This window comes from Cololabis saira, chromosome 6 (assembly GCF_033807715.1).
Source record: "Cololabis saira isolate AMF1-May2022 chromosome 6, fColSai1.1, whole genome shotgun sequence".
In the NCBI taxonomy this organism is placed as follows: domain Eukaryota; kingdom Metazoa; phylum Chordata; class Actinopteri; order Beloniformes; family Belonidae; genus Cololabis; species Cololabis saira.
In genome coordinates this window covers 21709110-21735905 of record NC_084592.1, presented here as the reverse complement: position 1 = coordinate 21735905, position 26796 = coordinate 21709110, and the positions used below count along the sequence as shown (strand labels likewise).

General features: G+C 41.6%; 2 protein-coding genes across 2 annotated transcripts in view; both read right to left on the bottom strand.

Moving 5' to 3' along the window:
* Positions 1-305: 305 nt before the first annotated feature.
* Positions 306-21316, bottom strand: zgc:162707 (UPF0524 protein C3orf70 homolog B). Its single transcript, XM_061723660.1, has 2 exons — positions 20789-21316; positions 306-2782 (listed from the first exon to the last, which is right to left on the bottom strand). Exons 1-2 carry the CDS (start codon positions 20970-20972, stop codon positions 2055-2057), a joined length of 912 nt encoding a protein of 303 aa, XP_061579644.1. The 5' UTR covers positions 20973-21316; the 3' UTR covers positions 306-2054.
* Positions 21317-23221: 1905 nt separating this feature from the next.
* Positions 23222-26796, bottom strand: part of ehhadh (enoyl-CoA, hydratase/3-hydroxyacyl CoA dehydrogenase) — a 73826-nt gene continuing 70251 nt past the window's right edge. Inside the window, exon 7 of the mRNA XM_061723659.1 lies at positions 23222-25480. Coding sequence (XP_061579643.1) covers positions 24225-25480 — 1256 coding nt within the window. The 3' untranslated portion in view covers positions 23222-24224. The remainder of the gene's footprint in view (positions 25481-26796) is intronic.

Genomic DNA, 26796 nt, shown 5'->3' with positions numbered 1-26796 from the left:
GTTACACAGGTCTTTTTCTTTCTTTTTTGTTAAATTGTCAATTCTCAACTCCTTTTCTCCTTCAAACATGCTTTCTGTGGAAAGTGTGTCATAAAGAATGTAAACGCTTTCAAAAGAGGGAAAAAGAGAGGTGAAAATCATGACGTTCATCAAGAGGAGACGTCAGCAGTGACATCATCGGAGATGCAGTTTAACAGGATTTCTCATTTTGGTTAACTTATTAGTCATCTGTGTTTCATATAGAGGCGGGGGGGGGATGCAATTAATAATTTAAAAAAAAGGCAACCTGGGCTGCAACAGACAAATTAAGAGAGAGAAAAATCTATTTTATTAAGATTTATTCATATGAAAATAATATAACAATAATAAGAAGATGACATGTTTTAATCTGCATTAGGAGGGACTCTTGTTAAGTGTAATGTCAAGAGCTGTCCCACAACTTGAAAAAAAACAACAAAAAACACTTTATTTGAACAACTTATGTCAGATTTGAATGCTGCTTGGATACGGCGAGTCACGAAATTTGCTAAATTGTATCTTTGACAAGAGGGAATTAATGTAGTCATGCAACATGACTCCTACTTTAACAGCTAGTGCTTAAAGTACTTACAGTACGCAGTAATACTTACTAATCTAATGAGAATTTTGGTTTGTTGGTCATTTTTTTTGCAGATGACTCATTTGACTCATTTGTCACTGAAAAAAATAAATATGAAAAATATCCAGCCTTGCTTCATTTTACTGATGAATGAGGGCGCTGACTTTTTTTCGAAATCATATCAATCAACATATCACAACACAGCATCCCACCTCATACTGTAATCTCACTTGAAAAAGGTGCACTAAGTGATCATTTCTGCCCAATAACACAAATAAGTGTGATACACTAGTCTAGTCATTTCACACTCAAGAACCCCAGACGCAAATAACAATGCAGGCGTGTTATAATATAGGTTAATATGAATAAATTAGGTATATATTTCCTTTACATCATGGATCTTACTAGTCTCTAGCGTGGTGTCTCCCCTAACTTTGTCACTGTGTATGTGCCAGAGACGCGTCCGTGCTTTTTTTCATGTCTCAGCTCCTAACAGAGGTCAGAGCTTGGCCTGACGCCTCTTTTAGCCCTGAACAGAACTGCGGTCCAGTCTGCACTGACCAGAAAAGGTGGTCAGAAGAACAACATGTTAATGCCTGATAATTGGTTTTAGAAATAACCTTGGTCCTCGCTGGCAGGTTCAGTATAGGAATGTGCTTCCGTGTAATCCTTGATTGTCAAATACCGACCTACAGTACCCGCCGCCTGCGACGGCGTCGGCAAAAGTGCCGACAAAACTGCTTAATGCAACGAAAGCAGGTGCGTCGCGGCCGCCCAGAGCCGGCTAATTAAGGGGTTAAAAGGCTGATGTGCTTTAGGCCCAGTGAGAGGTAGCCGGCCTTGCCGTCATTATGCTGAAGTGTCAGAATTACTAACGCGTGTGTGGGTGGAGCCACTCAGCAGAGAACAAGGGATGACGTGCTTATTTGCCACTTGAATTCTGAATTACACTAGAGTCCGACAGACCGACAACTGGAAAACACTAAGAATTACCTAACTGCTCATTATCATCACAAAACCTACCATCTTTGTTCATATATGACTTAGCTTCAGTAATACACCTACAGAAACATCTCTCTTTTTGTTTTCTTACCATCTTCTCATGTGCACCTACTCTAAACTCTTTTCTATTTTAGCTTTTTCACCATGAGACCATGTAGAGGAGGTCTTTCTGGTCCACTGTGAATGTACTTGATATTCTTGTGCTTCTTCCTTTATTCTAAGAAGTTCTTGAAATGAATCCCATGCAGGAGAATTGAGGAGAGTAGAGGCTGCGTGAGATTGTGGGTGTACAATCCTCGGCCACCTGCAGGAAAACTAATTCAGCCCAAAACAACTCTGCAAAGCCTTCAGAAGAGCCACAGGCAGGGGGTACGCTCCTTATTGGTCCGTGTAAATTAAATCCAAGCCCTGTAGATCTTCTTCACAGATGGCGTCCATGCCGACGCCGTGTCAGTTACACAGTTGTTTCGATCTTTTCAATGATCTCTATCATAGACTTGGAAGGAGAGAGAAGAGAACAGTCGTCCTGATCCCAGAGGCTGCCAGGGCTCGAGTTTCCGTCTGTGCTCAGCTCGTCTTCATCCTCCTCCTCTTCCTCACTCTCCTCCTCACAGGACTCCAGGTAGTGCAGGCCCAGCGCGTTAATGCCGGAGTCCTCGGAGCTGGACGGAGAGGAGCAGTGGTCCATTTTGGGACCCTTTATCTTATCAACGGGGGAGGGATGTTTGTGTTCACTGTACACCTGCTGAAGCGGCTGAAGCGGCTGCACCGGCTGCACCGGCGCAGGTGAGTGCTGAGTCGTGAGTGGTGGCGGCGGCAGCGGCGGATTGACCGGTTGCCGAGGCTGATTGGTATTTAGGGGCATCTGAGGTGTAGCCGGAGCAGGCGGGGGAGGCGTCGGTGGCTGAGGCGGTTCTGGTAAGGGAGGCGGGGGCCGCTGAACGTAACACATCTTCCCATTGATGCGCTTGACGACATAGTCGTCCACAAACAGGTCTGCGATGACGCAGTACTTGGGAGACTCCAGGTGAGGCGGGGACTGGAAGCTGGGGGCCAGCTTCAGGAAGCGCTCTGCCAGCGAGGCAGACAGGTCGATGGTGTTACTGCACTCCGAGCCCACGGGCGGCACAGTGGTGCTGGGCAGGTGGCACACATTGGTCATGGGCTGGTACACGTACTTGCCTAAAAATGAGGAGAAAGAGGAGATAAAAGGCAGAAATACATTATTTTACCACTAAATATCATATCTTTCATTCTTTAAATGTAACTTGTAAATACATTCTAATAATAATCTTCAAACAAAACATTCAAAGAAACAACTTGAGAAATTAACATGAATAACATTTGTTTTCCATTATTTTTCCTGCCTTTTAATAGATAAAACTTGAACTTATAAGATGCCACCTGTGTTAAATATGTTCAATTGGGAGCCGTTAAAAAACCTAATATTAGAAACTGAAATTTTTCATTGATTTATTGCTTTGAAGGTCTTTCCTATCGCACAGAGAATGGATCAGGGCAACTACTAAACCACACATGGGATCATCACCGTGTCAACCCAGTTTGGCGTCAGTACACATTTGCAAATGCAATCCAGGAAAGTATTTTCCACTTCCAGCAGGACGTGTCCATCAGTTTCTCTCTGTGGAGTCTGTGATAATATCTGCATTTAATCCAAATATTATGAAAACCTCAGTTTCTTCTGTTGCATATTTCTCAATAAACTGATGCAGATTGTGATAAACGCCAGGAAAAGTATCCACCGAGACTCTTCATCCTCTCAGTACTGCAGAAGTTTGCAGCAATTTTCAGTTAATTTGATTTGGACAAATCACCGTTTACTCGCTCACAATTCTCATTTACACCTCCCGTTAGCAGGCAGCTCATTTTCCCTGCAATCAAGATTACAATCAACAAGATTACAACAGTAATCTTCATTAAAAATGTTTTAATTGATTATCATTATATCTTAATTAGCATAAACATTTAAACCAGCCTATGAAGCAGCAAAACTTATTTCACTACACAACACTATATCTTGAATAATTGCTCTTGGTTACATTCAGATAAGAATATTTAATCTTTTAACCGTGCTAGAACCCTGATCTAGCAGCAGTAAGACTGTGAAACAGCAGGTACATGACAAACAAATCTTGAAGGTTAAAGGCCTGTGGATAGTCTATTCACTGGATTAACTTTTGTTATTTCAGAAGTTGGTTCCTAGAAAGTCAAGTCTGTGTCACTTTATGTTCCAGAAATTGTTTTGCAAATGCAACCATCAAGGACGTGGAATTGCTTCCAGTAGTGGAGCTGGAAGATAAGGGGGGAAATTAACATAAAGAAATAAAAAAGACGGTAAAACTGGGACTCAAAACCTAAAATACAGACAAGTGGAAAGTCTAATGTCCTTAAAAGTGATGTATGACGAGCTAAACCATAAAATGCAGTTGTAAAACACACAAAATGACAAATACATGCTCTATCTTTGCAGCACATACATTTACTTATGTATTTGATGCTTTACCTTTTAAACTTTACATCACAATATATACTTTTTATCACTCATTTTCATACATCAGATAGAGCATAACATGGTTAGGATTAAAACAAGCACATCAGAGGTTCAACCAGGGCTACAGTTCATTCTGTTGTCACTTTAAGTCAAATGAAGCAGATAAAAGATTTGGAGTTCATATCAGGTATTGAGTTGGTATTGAGCAGCTACTTGATGGCAGCTACCAGAAACCTCAATGCAAGTGATGGAGATCAACATTAATCTGGAAAAACAACCCTGACCACATCAGAACTACTGGAAGACCACAGAAGAGAGCAAAAGTGGATGGTCATGCTCATGAGACAAAGCATAACATGTCATATGTCAAACATGGTAGGGGCAGTGTTTTTATCAGTCTGCGATAACAAATAATCTGTATGCGATTAGTAGTCATTTTTAGATCACGCTTTCTACTGCTGAAGACATTAGGTTTTCTCTCTTGCTATCAGCATCTAAAATTATCCAGAAGACTGCAGCAATCACTGTGATACCTCAAAGTGCTGCAAGGCTCATTTCAAGCATCTACAGAAGAAACAGAAACCAAGAGTGGTGCTGTGCAACGATATTTACAGCTTCAAAATCACGGTGTGGAGCTGATTTATACCTGGATTACTCCTGGGTTGAAATGTATACTCTTATCGACATTAAGGGCGCACATTTGCTCTGTAAAGCAATTACATAGATTTGCCAATTTTGTAACACCTTCCGTGTGCGTGACACTTCACAAGTTGGAGTCTAATGCATTTGGTGGTGATAGTGCAAACACCCTGGCCCATCCTCCGTGCAAACACCCTGTCGCTCATCGTCTGCAGCCCACTGCCTCCAATTCTGGGCTGTGTTGTTTGAATAGTGTCGCTCAGATGTGTGTTTAACTGGCTCCCAGGAGAGGCAGAGAAACTACAGAAGACGACAGGCTCACGCATCGCTTCCCCTCACTCTACGTCCTTGTCTTTTGTTTCATCGGCTGGGGGATCCATTCAATCAAAACCTTCTCCCAGGTTACACTGAAAACATCAAGGTCCTTCAAAGTAGGGAGCTGGCTCCCTTTTGTGTTGCTGAATGGACAAGATGATCCGTTTAACACATCGGCTGCACAGTTGCTTTCATTCATCTGACAGCCTTGTTATCAAATGGTGTAAGACTGCATCCGCCATCCATATGAAATGATCATAAGACGATGTGGCCGAGGCTTTATATTCCATAAACACTATTAATTTGAAATAAAGGCACTTATGTAGATCTGCATAAAAGGGGTTTAACAGCAGCCGCTCTCGGTTAAATGGAGCAGACTCGTGTTCAGGACGAGAGGAACCCGTTGAAGCAGACATCGGAGCAGCACCAAATGAGAGCTGAAGCTGTAACAAGCAACGTGTTGACATTTAGTTTTTATACTATTACATCTAATTGCATTCATCCATGTGGAGCTTCAAATACCAAGAGCACTACTGAGGGACAGACAAATGCCCAGTCGGACAACGCGGCACACCAGCATATGGAGCCATCGCTACACCAGCACCAGCGGTCTCTGGCAGCCTTGCAGGAAGAACACAGCGATTACGTAAATCTACAGGGTGTCTGCGCTTCGTGAGAAACATCACAGTCTCTGTGGGCTCTGAGGGAGAGTACAGTGTGTGTGCAATTAATCTCACTTAAGAGTAGTCTGGCTAAAATAAAGATGGGAGAATTCTTAAGTAAAGGGAGACGCGTGTTTTACTCTTGCACGATTGTACTGATTCCAGCAAAGGCGAGGAAATGAAAAGAAGGCGGGTTGGAATATCTTAGCTGAAAAAGATCATAATTAAAGTAAATGCAAATGATGAATTTGATGAGAATTACTATTTCTAAACGATCCATGTGAAAATAAAAGCTGTGCTTGAGAACACGTGTTTGTGTGTTGGAGGGTTCTCTGAAGAGTACTGCTGAAGCCTCTTCTTCGTCTTACTGCAGAGTTCAAATTTGCAAATGGACAAAACGAGCAGGCCGGGAACACACCCACCTTTAATTTCACAAGTTAGCTTTTGTCCAAAGACTATTAAACAACTATGACGATTTTTTGGAGTCGCCACTGCTATTACCATTAAAAAGAGTAAAGTCTGCGTTAACGATGAATGAGCCGACGCAAAAATAATGATTCCCAGCTCCTTAAGCCGAGCCATGGCAGAGGAGGATGTCAATAATGGAAACTTCCTTTTCAAAAGGTTGTTTTGGTGGCAGAAATGACGGCAGTGCTGGGTCATCACGGGTCCAGCTGCTGACCTCCAAACTCATATGTGGTTTTGATAAGGACATCAGAAACTATGCAGTTTTCTGCTCCTCGTGGCTTCATCACAGCTGGGTCTCAGTGGAGGTTCAGTCAAAGTTAGTTAATCTGAAAGGATTGCCTCTCTGGAGGGTGACTCCGATGGAAGAGCGGCGAACCCAGCTGTGATGAAACTCCGGGGGACTGCTAGGCTGCGGCCATTTAACTGACACACGGTTAGCACAGTCGCGCAGCTGCTTTGAAGCTTGGCCCTCAGACCCTCCCAGCTCAACCCACAGCCAGTCGCAGCAGTCTGTGAGTAAAATTAACAGCACCACAAAATGTATTCTCTTTAAATAGGAAAGACTACGCTCCGTGTACTCACATCTCAGATAGCTAAAATGATGAAAGCTAGCAATTACCTATGCCTGCCTTCAATCAAAAGCCCAACCCCCTGATTAAACATAAGTTTGTTGCTATTTATAATTTTACCTTGTTGTAATTACAGTTACTTCTAAGTTGGGTATTTTAACAAGAGACTCCATGGATATTAAAGGGGACCTATTATGAAAAACCTGCCAACTCAGAGGAGGAGGAAAGCAACCAAATTCTGCAGTGTCTGTACAGCCGCCCGGATGAGCCATCCAGTGTGATGTGGCTTCTACGAGCCGTTCAGATTCTGTTCCCTTTCGTTACGTAATGAAAATGCGATTTACATAGGTTGGCGTCCGATGCGTGAAACCACGCCCACAACTAACTCTGCTGGCCGGAGCTTCCGCCATTTTTACGTAGCGCGTCATTCAGGCAGCCAATCAGCACAGTGCCTCATTATCATAGCCTCCCCGCTCAATGAGGTTAGAGAATGGGATGATAAAGACATGGCTCAGAAGCTGAATTTCTAATTTATTTAGCAAAAACAATCAAAAGCTTGTTTTTTATTAGATGCCATAATAGGTCCCCTTTATCTTGCTTTTGGAGGAATTACCCCAGTGGTCAGTTGAGGAACTGCATTTTTTCTGACTTGCACACTGAACTCCATCCATCCATCCATTATCTATACCCGCTGTATCCTTTGCAGGGTCACAGGGGTCTGCTGGAGCCTATCCCAGCTCATCACAGGTAAGAGACACAGGTACACCCTGGACAGGTCACCAGTCTACCACAGGTCCACATATACAGACAACCAGGCATCCTCACACTCACACCTACGGGCAATTTTGAAATATTATTTAACCTAACATGCATGTTTTTGGACTGTGGGAGGAACCCACGCAAGCACAGGGAGAACATGCAAACTCCACACAGAAAGACCCCCGTCAGGCCCGGGAGTCGAACCAGGAACCTTCTTGCGTCTTGCTGTGAGGCAACAGTGCTAACCCCTAATCCACCGTGCTGCCCCACAGTGAACTGGACTCCGGAACAAGTATCTCCTTTGGTTTAGGTTCACCAAAGTTTGAAAAGATAACATTCAGTCAGTGATTAAGAGCTGCGGTTTACTTTAACATCACAAGATCACAATTCAAAGCTCGTCTTTGTCTTTATCCATTCTGCATTTGCCTTTTCACTAGAGTTTACCTAGAAGCACATCCCACCAAAACCCAGTTTAATGAGACAAGTTACTCACACCGAACACTTAAACTGACTGCTATGAACAGAGCTGCAAAATCTGGTTGAAAATAGAGCTTTTATACTTCATCCCTTTGAAATTTTGACTACAAGATAAACATTCATTCAGGTCTCAGGAAATTGTATCAACTAGTAAAAAAAAAAGGCAAAATATGAATTCTTTAAATGTAGTTTTTTGGTTTTTTAATAGAAAATGCAACACAATGTCATAGTAAATCATTGAATTGTCACAAAATACAACGCTGTGAGCAAAGACTCCTGTCTTTTTCATGGACACAGATGAAAAGAAAATACCTTTTCAGTATAAAAGAATTTCCTGTCTTATGCGTGACTAGAAAAAGCATTCAAAAATGTGAGGTAAGGGTGAAGAAAGGAGCTAAATTAATAAAATGATTCAATATTTTGGTATGAAAACCCAATTTTATCCAGATAACCCATATCTCCAATTCAGATTCAACATTTGTAACAAAACAAATCACTGGAAAATTAATTGAAAATGTAGGTACAGCCAGGATGCCACACTGTACCAACCATAATGTAACAAAGTCAACAAAAGTGAACTCATGTTGACATTATAAATGTGTTTTATTCTATCCAGAGGTAGTGGGATCTCATTAATTGTTGCAAAATAGCTACTCGCTGGAGCCCAGCTGCCTCTGTTACACTAATGAACAGATGCTTCATGTAGGTGGAAACAGCTTTGACCATCTTCCTCTTTACTGTGGCCCTTGCATGGCAGTGTCAGCTGTTAGCTGGCCTTTACAATGACTCCCAACGTCCTATCCGTGTTTTCACATTAACAAAGAGCACCCTAACAAAGGGAAGAGAATCATCCAGCTCTGAATTGTTGCTGACAAATGCAGTGAAAACGTAGCGAAACATAGGCGTGTGAGCAGACGGTAGCTGCTGATGATAAAGCATAGGTGCAATCCAGTGCAAGGAGGGAGCTAATTGTCTATGGACAACAAGGGGCTGAATAATGCAGTCAGACCAGGCTCTGATTACATGGTCTTGATCTGGGATTTGCTGACAAAAGATTAAAAAGGTAAAGTGATGTGCTTTGATTGTGAGATTCAAAATGCTAATTATCTTTCACAAAAATGTTCAGTTTTTGGTCTCTTGTGTTTCTCTGCTGTGTTTTATCTTTGCTGATGACTGGATAACTTACAGAATATTTTAAAGGGCGTACTTTAAATAAAGGACAGTTGAAAAAAATAAAAAAGATCAAACGTTTTGTGGCATCAAAGGTAAAGGTCTGACTTTTTTAGACGGCTCTTCCAAATCACACACATAACCAGCTTTTCTACGCATTATTTTGTTCTCATCTGACCAGCAGCAGGACATGTTGCACTTTGACTACGGAGAATGACTCAACTGGAACAACCTTTCATCCTGTCACAATTAAATCCCTCTGAAAGCAGCCAGTTCACCAAGGCCTGATGAAAGGGCTTCTGGGATACAAAGGAGACCATTAACTGTCAGAGATGTAAATAACAGGTTTTCATTTTAAAATTCTACTTATGTAAACAGGATTTTTGTAATTATAAAAAAGGATGGGGAGGGCTGACTACTATTTTCAGCCCTAAGTAATGAAGCAAACAGATAAGGAGTGGTATATACAGCCAGCGGAGATGTTTTTAAAACAGGATCGTGGTGGATTCCAAGAGTTCGAGAGGTTAATAAGGAAGTATGAGGGCAGGCAGTTTGTCCCCGGAGGAGGAAGTACTGTATTCCTCTGCTTCTCCATCTTCTCCATCTCCAGTGATCCTCTGCGCTCTTCTGAGGCCATGGCTGGCTGCAGGCGACTCACTCCGCTTTAATGCAGAGGCAGATTCCTTAGAAAACGCTGTGTGCAGCCCATCGGTTTCTCACTCTCCATCACAGACCTTCAACAATCCTGCGTCCAATTTTCAGCGCATCCGCCTGTACAAAGGCTGAAGCTGCAAGGTTCAGTGTCGACACACTCAGTGCTTTAGTCCAAACGCATGATCACAACTGTCTAACACACAGTGCCGTTTCTATAATGGTTTATTTAAAGGTGTCGTGTATGTCAGATGTAATGAATCATGTTGGTGTAAGCAGCATGTAAGTAAAACCCTCTGACTAAACACGGTTATTTTAAGCAGATTGCTATCATTCTTCATCATAGTTGCTGCACCCAGCTGGCCGGTGGACGTGGTCCGCTCGCACATCCGCTGGTCTTTGTGTTTAAATCCGTCCGACAAAGAGGCTGCAGGGAGGGCAGCAACACAGGTTTCAAGTTTCACCGAAGAGGACGGCCTGACCGAGCATCGTGGGACACTCCTTTGGCGTTTCCTGTTTTATGCTTCTGAGCAGAGGCCCTTCAAGGTTTATGGCACGCTGAAATCCTGTGTGACGTCTGTGACTATTATGGAAAACAGGCGCATAGTTTTCTAGCACCGCTCCAACACAACTTAGTGTTTTTATTGTCTGACGGTCATAATCTGTTTCCTACAATAACAACCAGTTGTGTCCCTGTTGAAAAAGTCGACTTGGTCACAAAGAAACACCACAAATATGATACAAAAACTCATTTCTGAGAACATAAAAAAATCTGACTATTTTAGACTATTTTGCTAGTTTTAAGAAGTCCAGCCAAGAATATTTTTCTTAGCCCATTGGTCAAGATATTTTAGCATACAAAAAAGACAATTTTGACTGAATTTACAGACTAAATTAGGTCTATTTCAAGAGGAGCTTTTTTTGCGGTGCAAGGCATGTCTGGATGGCATGTAAACTGTTTGAATTATGTGCTGCCAATAGAAAGTGAATTTGTCATTGTGGAATCATGACCTGTCATGGTGGGTACAAGGTTCCCACACTTAATTACTAATGATTTATGGATCACAATAAGTGCACCGTATGGGAAAGAGGGGACTGCCCCCCACTATTTACAGACAATTTGTTTGGTTTAGATCAGGCATCCCAATAATGTGACATTGATAAGGCTGATACTCATTTTTAAATAGTGCTCATTTCTAAATTGCAAACTCTTTTATACGAGTGTCCTTCTCAGGAAAATGTTGCTGGATGACAATCGCTGCATGGGACAATACTTTTCTTTTAAGTGCTTCCATATATACAGACATAGAAACAAATATTAACAGTCTTTTAAACTACTGCTCAGTCGATTACTGAATTACACAAAGATTCGCAAGCAACGCATTGTAGGTCCAGGGGACGGGGAAATGTATGAAAGTGGAGGCAGACACTTCAGTCACAAATGTAAAAACCCGATAAAACTCCAACGTGGTGGACATAGACGATTTAAATGCTCCGTAAAGTTGCTTCTGTATCAGTTTAACATTTAAAGCAAAGTCTGTATTTTGGTCTCCAAACCGTTACGGTTAAATTTAATTCTCTTAAACAAATATAACATCTCAATTACGGATCCCAGATTAACTTCTGTATACTGTCAGTCTCTGTAGGTGGGAATTTTACTACACTGCAAAATAAGATATAAACCGAATACGCCATAAATCTAGTCAGAATTGTCTTATTTTAAGCAAAAATATCTTTGCTAATGGGGTAAAATAGGTTTTCATGACCAGAACTAGCAAAATAGTCAAAAACAGTCTTCTGGTTTTCTTGAAACAAGTCTTTTTTCAAACTTTCTTCTAAATGAGTTTTTGCAGTGTAGTTATGTTGAGACAAAATACACTGCAGGTGATGCACTTTAAAGAACAGTATAGTTAGTTTTAAGAGCAGGTAACTGATTGCTTGTTATAAGTGTAAAAAAAACAATAGTCACTGATGCTTGAATTAAAGTGTTTTTATTTCTTTTTGTGAGGTTGGAATAGAAAATAAATCTGGCATAAGGACTGAGTCTGATGATTTCCTGTTTTCTTAAAGTAGCATCTACTTATTTGCCTGTTTCGCTTCCTTCAGTGAGGGATTTTATCCACCTGAGGAAAAAAGTGGACTGTGGAAATCTGCTCACACCTCACCCTCACTGGTCAACATTTTGATTTGTTGAGAAGGAGGAACCGACGACCAGACAGCAGTAAACGAAAAAATATCCAGTTTATGTTAAAGGGCTGTTCTTTTGACAAGGACATGGCATGTAATATAGCACAGATACTGCCATATATAGAAGTGTATATGTATATATATATATATATATATATATATATATATATATATATATATATATATATATATATATATATATATATATATATATATATATATATATATATTTATTAGGGATGGGCGGTATGGACTAAAAAATGTATCACGATAATTTCATGCATTTGTCCCGATAACGATAAAAATGACGATAAAAAAAATACCAATTCAACTCCACTTTGTAACTATAAATCTATCACCACATTCAGTCTTTGGGGCCCCCAAAACACTGCTCTAAAAGAATACTAAATGCTACTAAACTACACCAAATTGAATTACCGGTAAATTGAATTGATAAAAACCAATTAAATGAGTACACCTGTTTTGCAAAACTGTAATGACTCAAGCTCCTCGCTCTCAGATCTGCCTTCCTTCCTTCCTTCCTTCCTTCCTTCCTTCCTTCCTTCCTTCCTTCCTTCCTTCCTTCCTTCCTTCCTTCCTTCCTTCCTTCCTTCCTTCCTTCCTTCCTTCCTTCCTTCCTTCCTTCCTTCCTTCCTTCCTTCCTTCCTTCCTTCCTTCCTTCCTTCCTTCCTTCCTTCCTTCACGTACGTTGTGCGTGGATTTAACGCAGAACCATAAATCAGCTTTACACAAAAACGTCAACGGGAATTTATCGTTTTTAGCGCGAGATGACAAAGTGGGGAATTTTTTTGACGGTATATCGTGAACGGTAAAATATCGCCCATTCCTAATATATATATATATATATATATATATATATATATATATATATATATATATATATATATATATATATACATATATATATTTGTTTACATGCAAATGGCCTTAATAGCACAAGGAAAGCAAAAGTCTACAATGAAAAAAAAATAAACAAACTCTAATGAGAGACACACTGAGACACACGTGTTTTAGATCTTCTTGTAGCAACACACCTGACTCAAATTAATTCTCATCATCAGCTTGCCATCAAGGCTTGCGCAACTCTGTTAATGACATGCGGGACGGTATGCCTCGAGGACCAGGGCTGGGAAACACTGCATTAGAGTTTGTTTGTTTTTTCATTGCTGTTTTTTGCTTTCTTTTTGCTATAAAGCCAAATTGCATGTTAACAAATATGAAACCACTTCTATATATGGCAGTAACTATGCTATATGACATGCCATGTCCATTGTCCATACCATGTCCTGTTTGCTGTCAAAAGAACAGTCCTTTAACATAAACTGGATATTTTCCGTTTACTGTCTGGACGTCGGTTCCTGGTTCTCTGCAAATCAAAGTTTTGACCAGTGAGGGTGAGATAGGAGCAGATTTCCACAGTCCACTTTTTAATCAGCTATTTATAGTTTCCTGTGTGCACATGTACTTCTCAGTGGGAAAAACATTCAGAGGAGCAAGTGTAGGTGTAGAAATTACAGTACGAAGCAAAGGTTTTTTTCAGCGATTCAGATGACTTGTAGCTGCTAATGAGGCCAGAAGCAGATATGAAAAGCAGTCCAGTTAGCTCCCTTCTTTTAACTTCTCATCCTTAACTGATGCAACTCAGGTGACATCAAAGTGGCTCCAACTACATACAACCTTATCTGAGCCTTAGCTTCAAATCATTTCCTCTCAGTTCTCCTAAAACCCTGTAAACAAGAATCTTCTGTGTTGGAACTCCCACGTAAATCTTGTCAACAACAGATTCATTTTGATCTTCTTCAATTTAGCTTTAATTTCCATCTCACTGGAAGAAATTGGGGTCATTGTACCCAATCTCCCTCTCGATAGTGGCTAATAATTGATCACTTAAGCAATTTATAATGATCTTATCAGACCATTTAGCGTACTCCAGCTGTGATCTTTGAATGCTCAATTCAGAGATCAGGAAATTAGGTAAACCACCAGTGAGGCAGCCAGAAAAACACCACTAAACAGAACTCAGCTATCATTAATTTATCATTTACATTTGTATGAAATGGGTGCAGGTAAGGAAAAGGCCATTTTCCCCCTCTCTCTCTCCCTTTGTCGATACAAAGCAGATGGTGATAACAAAAAAAAAGATTAAATATAATAGCAAACAGTGTGAGAAATACTGTAACATAGATTATTGGATAAAGGCTGAGTGCTGCTTTTTGAAAGTATATTAATACCACAAAAACAAATCTAAATTCAACTTAAGTCACCTGTTTTATTTGCTCTCAGAATGGAGGATTGCAACGAGAGAATTTAAATCTAAGGCTCCTTTTGCACGTGCTGCAAGTCTGGGTGTGGACTGACGAAACCCTGTCTGCTTTTAAGGGTTAACTTCAAAACGTATCTTTTATTAAACATTTTACATTTAAATAATTGATATTATATCAATTATATGCTTTCATTTGCCTTTCGTGTCTTGTACATGTGGTCAGGCACTCCTAATTGCAATTCAGTTTTTGTGTCCTTTTTTTAATTTGTATTTTAATGGAGTTTGTACATTTCTTAAGTGCTGTTTTAGACAGCATATTCTATTTTTTTCCCATTTAAAGCTTAAAAGCCTGGCCTATGAAAAGAATACACATAAAATCAAATTTTTTCATTTAAAGTATTTAAATATATTTCAATATATATTATAATTTCAAATAAAAAACACTTCCACTTTTGTCTTTAACAGTAAATAAATATTTTTTTTCCACACAATTGAAAATACATTGGTTAATTTTATTTATTTTTATTATAACTACTCAATGGTCTCATTTTTTTTATCTTAAAAAACCTCTCTAAAAATGTTTTATTGTGGTGTGTGTCAGAAACGACACATCTTGTTGTCTGTGATGGCTTCTTTTATTCCTCTCTGAAACCATCCCCCGTCCCCGTCCACAAACATGTACATAACTGTCCTCTAAGCGCCACTGATCCTTCAGATGTAGGTGGACAGATGAGTCCCGGCCTGTCCAAGTGTTGAGTGGGTGAGTCTTCACCTCTACAATACTTCAAAAGCACTGACTCTCCTCCCCAGGTGGGTTGACAACAATTTTCACCCTTGATTCATGTGACGAAAATATCCCACATACTGGCCAGGTAAGTAAACAACTTACAGTTGACAACGGGCCAAATAAACCAAAGGCTGGGCACTGGGTCAATAACTCACATGTAACCTCACAGATTTTTTTAAGGTGTAAATGCCCAAAATGCAGCTTGTAGGACTAAAACTCTCCATCAGTCACTTAGAAGAGACGAAGCCTCTTAGATGGTGTTTTCTGTTCAAGCATTTAGGATACAGTGACCTAGATGACTGAGAAGCTACGCCAACAGTTAATCAAGCAGCTCTGCTAACAGTATCCCCTGGCTCTTTATTGATCCCTCAATAACTGGTGGGATTTTTATGATTCAGCACTGCAGCAAATTTTTAATCGGTCACCAGATCAATCGATGCAAGGCCGAGCTAAATCCTCTAAACCTCAATATTTCCCTTAAGAAATATTTGCAAGCTTACGGTTGAATGGTGTGAAAGATGAGACTACTAAGAACATCTGACGGAGAAATCCCCATCGTGTGCATCTACATGAGAAGTACAAGTCCTGGCATTCAAAAGTGGTGCTTCCAAGGAACAAGCAGGACTGACAAGACGGTTCAGGACTCATTACAGTCGCTGTTAGAGATTCTTAATGAGTCATTCATTGCTCGGCTTGGTTGCTGTAATCAGTTAGGATAAAGTGAGAGAAAATGAGAAGAAGAAGAAAATACTAAGACCAGGTGGTTCCAGCGATGCTGCAAGCAAAAGCTTGCATCAGATGTGACATCCTGGCAGTGACACTAAACACAGCTAATTACTGATAATGAGAGGCTTGGACTGATGTTGTTGTCACGAGCTGTAAATGCTTCTCCGCCTACATCCATTTCCAATTTTTTTTCTTCTCCATGTTGCTCTGCCAAAGAAATTGGAACCAAATGGAAACTATTGGAAAACAGTCAAACTAACTGTATTGTGGGGAGCGGAGCTTATTTCCAGCGGCATATAAGAAATGAGAAAAGCAAGGAATTGAGTCACAGGTAATCACCCCCTACCGCTCTGAGATAATGGAAATCGTTTGTTAAGCATTCAAATCCTCAGCCAAAGTCTTACTGCATTGTGACCTTTTGTATTTGTTTTCCTTGGAAGCTATTAAAAATTTAATTATAAAAAGCAGCCTATCAAGGTGTCCTGTGGTGAACGAACAATTATCAGCTTTGGAGCAAGTTTGTACTCCAGCTGACAGTCAGAGGCATATTCAAAATGAAAACATGAAGGGAAAGGGGAAGTGAAAACATTTCGCTCTTTGGTATTCAGCATGATTATGCATTTTTTAAAAGAAGAAAGTGTGAGTCGAGCAGGGAGGCAGTGCATGCCTAAGCAGGCTGGTGTACTCGCCTCAGCGGGTGTCCTGGTCTGCCTGATTCAGCAGACTGTGGTAGTTTCACTGATGGAGCATCACTGTCATGCATAGGGAAATTGTGAATTGAAGTGGAGACTGATGTGAAGGTGAGAAGCTCTATTTACGTTGGGTTGTTTTTCTCAAAGCGAAGCACTTCTGAAACTGGCTTCATGCATTGAATTCTAAACGGTGGTTGTTATAAACACGTTTTCCGGACTCATTTAATAGTCCAAAATCACTTAGCTCGCTCTGGATGAACGCGGGCATCTAAATCCAACGATTACCAGGAAAAGATTACAATGTGACTTGTGTAGTTGCACACTGTAAACCCGGAGTGACCGCTGCAGAGGAGATGGTGATTGTGTTTTACACTGATCTGAGAATTTTCAGGGCGGGGGGGGGTGGTGAGGATAAATCAGGGAAGCACAAAGAGATGGACATCCTGTCAGGTTCAGCTACTGGGAATTTGCGTTGGTGTTAAAGTGTCAGCTCAAGAGAGCGGTTCAAATGGAGAGAAAGCGTCGTGGGTATGAAAGTGTTGAGAAATGCCACTGACACTTCTCAAAGTGGCAAGAAAATTTTCCATGTTTCAGAGGAGCTCCGGGCATGACTCGCATACGTTAACCGCGACACAGAAAATCTTCTTGGTGTTGAATTTCATAATATCTTATTATCAAAAAAAGAAGAGAGAAAAAGACAATGAAACCCTGCAGGAGATACTTGCTGCAGCTGTAGACACAGAGATCAGACCAGGAAGTGAATCTCAGCTGCATTGACCCAAAACATCCCCCTATATATATATAGGTTATTGTAGGATATGTATTTAACTTTTGCGGGTGCCCTAGAGAGATTCATATTTTCTTAGTTGAAAGGCTTTTTGTTTGTGAACTTCACTCTGTCTCCTCATTCACTCATGTGGTGGGTGCTCTGGATCTTCTGAACTTGTATTATTCAGGGATGCACTGATTGATCGACTGGTGATCAGAACTGACTCATTTTTATCTGTTCGGCTTTGACCAGTACCAGCCAGTATCGGTTGCTGATAGCGACCAATAGTGAGGAATATATCTCATTGTTCAGTTCATGTATCATATATACATCCTTTGGCAGGGAGGGTGGCAGTAGACACGTCCTGCAGCCTGTGATGTTTTTCATTGAGTCAATATATGCAGCTAATTATAGCTTTGAAAAAGAAAACTGGAATGAGCGGGTCAGGCTGCCAGGAAAATTGAAATTGGAGATGTCAAAAGAAAATTGCGCTTGCTCCATCTCTAAAATTAATGGAAGAGACTGTTGTTTTTAAGAGGGATAAATGTGGTGCTACTTGATAACAGAGCCGCTGTGGAAAACAAATAAGAGATGACTAAGACATAGAGGCAGGAATCGAATTCTGACGAACCTAACCAATCAAAAATGTTTTGCACCGCAACCACTAGAGGTTCCTGGTACCACGGCTACTTTGGAAGTAAAATATTTCCCCCCTGAATTATATATCACAACCTTGCAGGTTCCATCCATCAACCATTATCTAATTACTCTTTCAGTCCCACTCAAGAGTCCTTGAGATCTGTCAACACAGAAAGGTGTTGACGGACAACCTGGACAAGTCACTAGTTTATTACAGGGCCTCGTAGAAGGAAAAACACAACCACATACACTCCTTCTTACTCCTAGGTTTGATTTAGAAACACCAACTCGCCTGGAATGCATATTTTTGGACTGTGGGAGGAAGCCGGAGTACCCAGGGAAAGCGATAGCCTGCAAACCCCACACAACAAAGTCCCAGCAGGGATTTGAACCGTTGAACGCAACAGTAAGCAGGAGTATGCCACTGCGTGCTGCCTGGCCCCAGGGTCCTCTCTACTGGAAACGGAGGGGGGTCAGGAAAGAGCCTCCCATAAGACTCCAGTCCCCCAGAAAAGGTTTCTGCAGCTGAAATGCAGCTTAATACTTTCCTGCTTTACCTTCCTACAGGGTCAGCTTCAATCCTCCTCCCTACTGTGGGCATACATCTTTCAAAATGGGTTATAAAGACATAACTGTGAGCATGTGTGCTTGTGATTTCTGAAAAATAGTTTTTCTATTTTCTACAAAAAGAAAAAGAAACCTTAGAATAGATTCAGTATTTTTTCATCTATGGTTGTGACTCATTTTAATCACGCTCGGATGATGGCATTTCACTTATTAACAGGATAGATCCACGGCTGGCGTTGACATTTCACGGGACTTCCAGACATGACGTAAAACACAGAAACATCACCAGACTTTCCCTTGAAAACGGAGATGAAAGTGACGAGTCAGATGTGTATCAGTGTCAAGGATCAATCAGTCACAGTCTTAGAAATAATGACAAAAAAAGGAATCTCACGCACTAAATTATTTGCTCGGATCAGATTTTGTTTTCTTTGAGATTCGTGATGGGGGAGTTTCTGTGGAGGGTGGTGGTGGTGTTGGGGGGGGTTGACTTCAATCTTTAATTTGATGATTTTTAAAGCAAAAAGCATGTGAGGCTTTGAAATGTGTTTAGAAATTCTATTAAATATGAAAAATCACTTCTAGGACAGAAAATGTAGTCTGAGCACCTTAGGAGTCCATCCTCTCTGCTACATATGAGTATCAGATAAATATGTCTACTTTTATTTGAGATTATATCTGGTATATGTAGCCTTATCTTTTTTTTCTAACTCAAGATATGATTATCTTGGCTCTGTTTTCGCAACATGCCCTCTATATAGTCCATGGGCCAGACCAGATATCAGTACCACTCAATAATTTTTGAAAAGATCCATGTCTATAGATGATATTTTGGTATGATAACCTTCCTGAGTGGCAGCTGTATCATAGTTATCAGCTCATGAAGTTACCAGCCCCTTCAGAAAATTACATTTTAGATGCTGGTGCATATCCTGGTTTAGACTCATGTACAGGATATCTGTCAATGTTTCACAATATTGTCTTTGGTATCATTTTAAAAGGGGTCCTGTGAGTATTCCAGTTTTTGTATTGTGTCTCTGTTGTTCCTAGATGACACAGCGCTAAAAGATAGTATATCATTTAAAATTGTGTAAAAATGTGTGTTGTTTATAGTTTAAAAAGCTGCAGTGACCTCTATGTTGGTCAGAAAGATTCACATCTTAGCTCGAATGAATGCTTAAAAGGTCCCCTTTAAAATTATACCAAAGACAATATTGTGAAACATTGACAGATATCCTGTACATGAGTCTAAACCAGGATATGCACCAGCATCTAAAATGTAATTTTCTGAAGGGGGTGGGTAGTTTCATGAGCTGATAACTATGATACAGCTGCCACTCAGGAAGGGTTATCATCAGTACTCGAGTTGTAAAAAAAATCAGGGGGGATGGTGGAATTTATCATATGGGGACAGATAATTTGTGCTGATTACAAATAATATAATATATTACAAATAATAGCACTGACCAAAACACCTGCAAAAATACTGCAGGAATGACATAGCAGCAGTTAAATGCAGCCTTCTGTAAGCTTTAAATATCCACTGGGCTTACATCAAATACATCAAAACACAACAATAAAAAACAGTTTTCTGAACTTATCAATATAACTCTGTCCTTCACAGGATAAGTAAAATGGATCACTGCAAAAACGCAAAATCGTAACAAGAATATTTGTCTTATTTCTAGTTAAAATGTCTCATTTTAGTAAAAAAAATCTCATTACACTTAAAACAAGAATCATCACTGGAAAAAACAACAATTTTCACCTGTTTCAAGTAGATTTTCACTTGAAATAAGTAGAAAAATCTACCAGTGGAACAATTTTTTTTTTGCTTGTAATAAGAAGATATCTTGTCCCAGTGGCAGATTTTCCTACTTATTTAAAGTGAAAATGTACTTGAAACAGGTAAAAATGGTCAAATAAGTTATTTTTCTGGTGATGACTAAATGTTGAAATAGCAGTAAAACCACATTCATTGATGAAATGACATAAGGGATGGAAAGGGGGGGTGGCAGTTTTACAGGGGGGATGATTTTGGCCGTTTTTATTTCAAGGGGGATGCCATCCCCCCTCATCCCCCCTCAACTCGAGTACTGGTTATCATCATACCAAAATATCATCTACAGACATGGATCTTTTCAAAAATCACAATTAAGTTTTGTCACCTTGAGTGGAACTGACAAGGGAAATTTTGGGGCTCTGGCCCATCATGGACTAATAGTCACAATAGTCTGCTTAGTCCAGCTTTATGTTTCCCATTTTTAAACAGGGAGAATTCATTATTTTTTGTGATCTTAAAGAAGCCAACTTACAGTGACACCAGCCCAAGTGGCAGCACCAGTGCAGCTTGAAGCACTTCCCGTGGCTGTGCGTCGCGCAGATGGAGAGTCCGTCGCACGGGAGGAAGTCTGGTCTCCCCGCGCAGCTCCTGGCCAGAGCCTGCGCCTCGTCCAACTTCTCGCTCTTCGGACACTTATGTACTCCCGAAGCGGCCATGCCAACATTGCCTGGATCCAAAATCCAAACCCCCCAACACTCGATCAATCACGCTGGGTAAACTAAAGCATAAAAAACGTCGGGGAGGGAGGGAGGTTTGTCACGGTCCGCGCAGAAAAACACGGCGCTGTGTGCGTGTCTGGATCCAGAGCTCCGGGGTTGGCGATCGTGCAAAGGGTGGATCATGCATATCCTGTCAAAGTGGAAGGGGCGTCATTCGGCGACGTGTAATGTCACATTCACAGCCTCCCACGGCCGCGGTCCGCGCGTCTCTCCATCCTCCTCTCGCGTCGGAGCTGCTCTCCTCAGCTGTGCGCCGCCTTGCTCTGAACTTCAGGCTGATTTATGGTCCGCGTTAAATCGACGCAGAGCTCACGGCGTACCCTACGGCGTAGGGTACGCGGCGACGCGCGCCCCTACGGCGTAGGTTCTGCGTCGGTGTAACGCGGAACCATAAATCAGCCTGTTCCTCGCAACGGGAGGAGCCGCAAACACAAAGCCAGCTGCTGTGCGCACTTCAAACACGCAGCCAGGGCTTTCATCATCCAGCCCCTCCAACAACTTCAAACATCAAGGTCTGAATCTCAAATTGGTGCGCTGACCGATCCATATTTGAATATTGGGTTTCAAAAGGCAATCATTGATGCTTTTTGGATGTTAAAACTTAAAACATCACCCAAATGGATTCCAAAATCCATTTAATCTATTATCCTCCACACAGGAAATAGAAATGTTTTAGAAATAGTGTATCTGCCTCTGCAGGGGCGCCGCTAGGGATTTTGGGCCCCATGAAAATAATCTTTACCGGGCCCCCCAACTAGGGATGGGCGGTATGGACTAAAAAATGTATCACGATCATTTCTGGCATTTATCCCGATAACGATAAAAATGACGATAAAAAAATACCAATTCAACTCCACGTTTGTAACTATAAATCTATCTCACTCTCATGTTTGTTACACAAAAACATCAACGGGAATCTTTCCTTCTTTCTTTCTTTCTTTCTTTCTTTCTTTCTTTCTCATTTCATTCTTTTTTTCAGGCTAATTTCTTTCTTTCTTTCTGGCTCATTTCCTTCTTTCTGGCTCCTTTCTTTCTGGCTCATTTCTTTCTTTCTTTCAGGCTCATTTCCTTCCTTCCTTCCTTCCTTCCTTCCTTCCTTCCTTCCTTCCTTCCTTCCTTCCTTCCTTCCTTCCTTCCTTCCTTCCTTCCTTCCTTCCTTCCTTCCTTCCTTCCTTCCTTCCTTCCTTCCTTCTGCGTCAATTTAACGCAGAACCGTAAATCCGGCTTTACACAAAAACGTCATCAATGGGAATTTATAGTTTTTACCGCAAGATGAGAAATTCTTATCGTGGGGAATTTTTTTGACGGTTTATCGTGAACGGTAAAATATCGCCCATCCCTACCCCCAACACAGCAGCGAAATTTGTTGATGCTATTTTACATACAATGCATTTTAATGGTATTTTTGACTATCATTACCATATTTGTGAAAGAAGAGCAACATGACAGTAGGGGAAGAACTGAGCACTCTGAATACAATGGAATTCATTTTGATTCATTTATTTTCTGCAACACTGATTTTTAAATTGGAAATAAACTCTTCCATGAAAAAATAGAAATTATAATCAGTGGAGAGAAAAATCTGGAACCATTACAATTGTGCAGGCGTTGATGTTTCCAAAACAAATAAAGTTATTGTTACCAGGGCATTGAAAATAAAACATTTGTGATTATATGTTATTTAATAACTTAGTGTAATATTTTTTCTTTATTATAATTTTGATCATCATTAGGGGCCTCTTTGGGCCCCCCTCAATCATGGGCCCCTATAATCCGTATCCTTTATCCCCCCTTTTTCGGCGCCCGACTGCCTGCCCGACATAAGGGAGCATTATAAAGCAAAATCCTCCAGTTCCTCGGTGTGGAGGCTCCGGCCACCAGGGGGCGAGCTGAAAATATGAGCTTTTTTTATGTGAGATTGAGTTTTACTGGTTTACTCAAGAATGATCCATCGATTTATGTTACAGCACTCTGAGGCTTTACACTTCCCTCATCTCTCCTTCAGCTCTGAAGCAGCTGAGCTCGCAGAAAGCCCAGAAGAACACCACACAAGAACCGGTTTCAGTTCCTCTTCAAGTGATCCGTGTTTCCCTGAATAAATCAACATGTTACCAGCAAGTTCAAAAGATCTGTATTAGGGAGGTAATTTCACACAAGCAGGGCAATTTAACTCACAGAACTCAGTATAGTAATCATAATTATTTATTAAAGCATCCAATCAGATTGCAAATATATTAAAAATGTAAAAATATGGAGTAATCACTAGAGATTAGAAAAATCTTTACATGTAGTTAAACTTTGGATTTCACTACAGTTCAAACTAACACAGCAAAGTTTTCACATTAACTTTACATTTACTTTTGTTTTTAGCTTAACACTCTCGTACAAAGAACCTCCATTTTATTATATAAGCTCTAGATCATGACATATAAACTGAGAAAAAGTTAACAATCAACCAAATGAACATTTCAATTTTCGTTTTATACTCATATTTTATGAAAATATTATTATTAGATCATGGTGTTACAGGAAATGAAAATTGCTTTGGACACTTAGCATGCCTTTGTTGGTTAAATCAAGCTCTTTCAAAATAAAATAGAAATTATTCTGACTGTTATGCAAAAACATCGGTCAGGTGAAAGGACTGAAAACAGGGCATAATTGTGATAAAAAAAAAGCCTAAATGTTTAGTTGTTGAAGCACAAAAGTCCTGCGATACATTCATTCTTTGCAAAGCCCATCCTGTTTGATTTAATGATACTAGGGTGGGTTTTTTCAGCTGTAACAACCATTGCAGTACGTAGCTGTTTTCGACCGTTTCATTTGAATCCATGCACATAAATGAAATTTAGGAACAATTATACATTCAGTAGAGAGCAGTGGACGATATTGTGAAAACTTTTGTCCAATTAAGGTTTCTAGGCAGATTTAGTGTTTCCTTCCTGTGGTTCTCCAATTATAAAGTTATACTGGAGCAGCATGGCATGCAAACCTAAAGTTTATGATGTCTAGAAAGTTTGGATGTGGATTGTTTTAGCTTATACATTTTATTATACAGGCGTATCCACTAAAGTGGAGCCTCAGTGCACATGCTGCAGCGGTATCAACAACAGAAATGAAAAATGTTAAGTTGAAAAGTGCCGGTTTTAAATCATTTGGTTAAATCAGACATACGAGTGCGTTCAGGCGTTACAGCTGACTGTGAAGTTTCTTGATGACCTCCTTCCACCGGTGGACGGGCGGGCTGCCACTGGCCACCAGCTTCCTGAGCAGGTTGGAGGGCTGCAGGCCGGGTACGTCCGGGTGTTCCCGGTGGAAGTGCTCCAGCCGCTCCAGAACCCGGGCCAGGCCCACCATGCCGGCGTAGAACATGGGGCCTCCGCGGTGCCGCGGCCAGCCGTAGCCGAGCACGTAGATCACATCGATGTCCTCGGGTCCCGCAGCTATTCCATCCTCCAGAATGCGGAAGCCCTCATTTATGAGGGAATAGAGGCAGCGCTCCAGCACCTCCTGGTGGTCCATGCGGCGAGCCACCAAGGCATGCTGGGCTCGGTACCGCTCCAAAAAGTCTTGAATCCAAGGATCAGGCTTGGCTACTCTCCCCGCTGGTTCGTCGTACCGATACCAGCCGAGGCCGGTCTTCTGACCAAACCTCCCCTGCTCACAGAGCAGGTCTCCGAGAGGACTGTACCTGCGGCCTTGGCGGCTTCTCGCCGTCGACTGGCCCGCCGGTGCGTCGGTCACGGCCAACTCATCCGCCTTCCTGATTCTCCAGGCCACGTCCAGACCAGAGAGGTCAGACATCCTGAACACGCCCATGGCGAACCCAAACTCCTCCAGAGCTCCATCTACCAGCTCAGGTGTGGCTCCCTCCTCCAACAAGAAGAACGCCTGCTCCAGGTAGGGCTTCAGCATGCGGTTTCCCACGAAGCCCCGGCAGTTTCCCACCGCCACGCTCACCTTGCCCATTTGCTTTCCCAGCTGCATGGCCGTGGCCACAGCGGTGGGAGAAGAGCGCGGCCCGTACACCACCTCCAGCAGCTTCATGACGTGGGCCGGAGCGAAAAAGTGCATCCCGACCACCAGCTCTGGGTTGCGGGTTTGAGACGCCAGCTGGTCTATATCTAGACCAGAGGTGTTGGTGCACAGCAACGTGCCTGGTTTACAAACGGAGGACAGCTGCTGAAAGATCTTCTTCTTCAGGGGCATGTCCTCGAACACGGCTTCAATGACCAGGTCCACGTCTGCCGCAAGACGCATGTCGCGGCTGTAGCGGACTTTATCGAAGCCGGGCGCCACTGCGCGTCTCTTAGCTGTCCGCTCTAACATGCCTGACACCGCCTGCTTGGCCTCCATTAGCTGCTTCTCCGTGGTCTCCAGGGCGACCACAGACAACCCTGCCTGTGCAAGGGCCACAGTGATGCCTCTTCCCATGGTGCCAAGACCTTAGGAGGACAAAAAAAGTGTATATGTACAGAATCAGAAAGAAGTTTATTGCAAAGTAGTTTAACACACAGAAGGAATTTGTTGTGGTGATTGGTGCAATACAAAAGAGCAAATAATATTAAAGGAAAAAATTTACATTTTGGTTTTAAAGTGCCGGAGTAATGAGTCTGTCCAGAGGTGACCTAGGATGTGCGTTAATGTATATGTACAGGACTGTCTCAGAAAATTAGAATATTGTGATTTTCTTTAATGCAATTACAAAAACAATTAAAGCTGCAAGCAGCGATGAACGGGCCCTCGCACTCACGGCCGCCGCCCCCCATAAGCATATCAGAAATGACACCACCCACGACTTCCTATGTCAAACCATTCAAAAGTTATAGCAGAAAAAAGGGACAACCAATCACAAGAAGGGGCGGGGCTAATTCAGGCCAATGAAGGTCAAGGACTCCATACAGAGTCTGATGACACCACCCACGACTCTCCATGTCAAACCATTCAAAAGTTATAGCAGGAAATAGGGACAACCAATCAAAAGAAGGGGCGGGGCTAATTTTCACCAATTATGGTCAAGGACTCAATACCGAGTCCCATGACACCACCCATGACTCTTTATGTCAAACCATTCAAAAGTTATGGCAGAGAAAAGTTTTCCGGGGGGTGCTGTTGAGCCATTTTGCCACGCCCATTAATGCAAACCATGAAATATCAAATTTATCACCAGGCCTGGCTTTCATGCAAAATTTGGTGACTTTTGGAGAACTATCAAATATGGACCAATCAGATGAAGGGTGGGCGCACTTTTTGGTGTCTAGCGTTGCCGCGGTAACGCTTTTAAATGAGAAAAGTAATGTGCGTCGTTGCAGGACAGGGACGCACATATTGATGTAGAAAAAAAAAAATTGCTGACAAAAAAGTCTGGATACTGCGGGAATCGAACTCTGATCTCTGACTCCAAAGACGGGAACGCTTTGGCTGAGCTAAGACTCAGCCTCTCAATTCTATTTGACCTACTGACTTAGGAGAGACCAACATATCGATATTTAGTAAAGTAAGTCTGGAGCTGTTTTTTCTAATTTTTTTAAATATTTGTAAGTTATAAATATAAGTAAAACCCTACTATTTTAATTATTACTTTTTCTGTAACCTTTCTGCCAAGGTTGTAACCGGGCTGAGCTGGGAATATTTCTGACGTCACCACATTACAGGGAGCTGATTGGTCGGGGGGCGGGGCCGTCACCACCCTACTCGCCACTGATTGGTCGGGGGGCGGGGCCGTCATCACCCTACTCGCCACCGATTGGTCGGGGGCGGG

Excerpts from the sequence above, each read along its gene's own strand:
- zgc:162707 (XM_061723660.1), bottom strand. The coding sequence starts at position 20,972 with ATGGCCGCTTCGGGAGTACATAAGTGTCCGAAGAGCGAGAAGTTGGAC. Across the intron at positions 2,783-20,788 it reads CCACTTGGGCTGGTGTCACT|GCAAGTACGTGTACCAGCCC; the intron begins GTAAGTTGGCTT and ends CCTCATTTTTAG.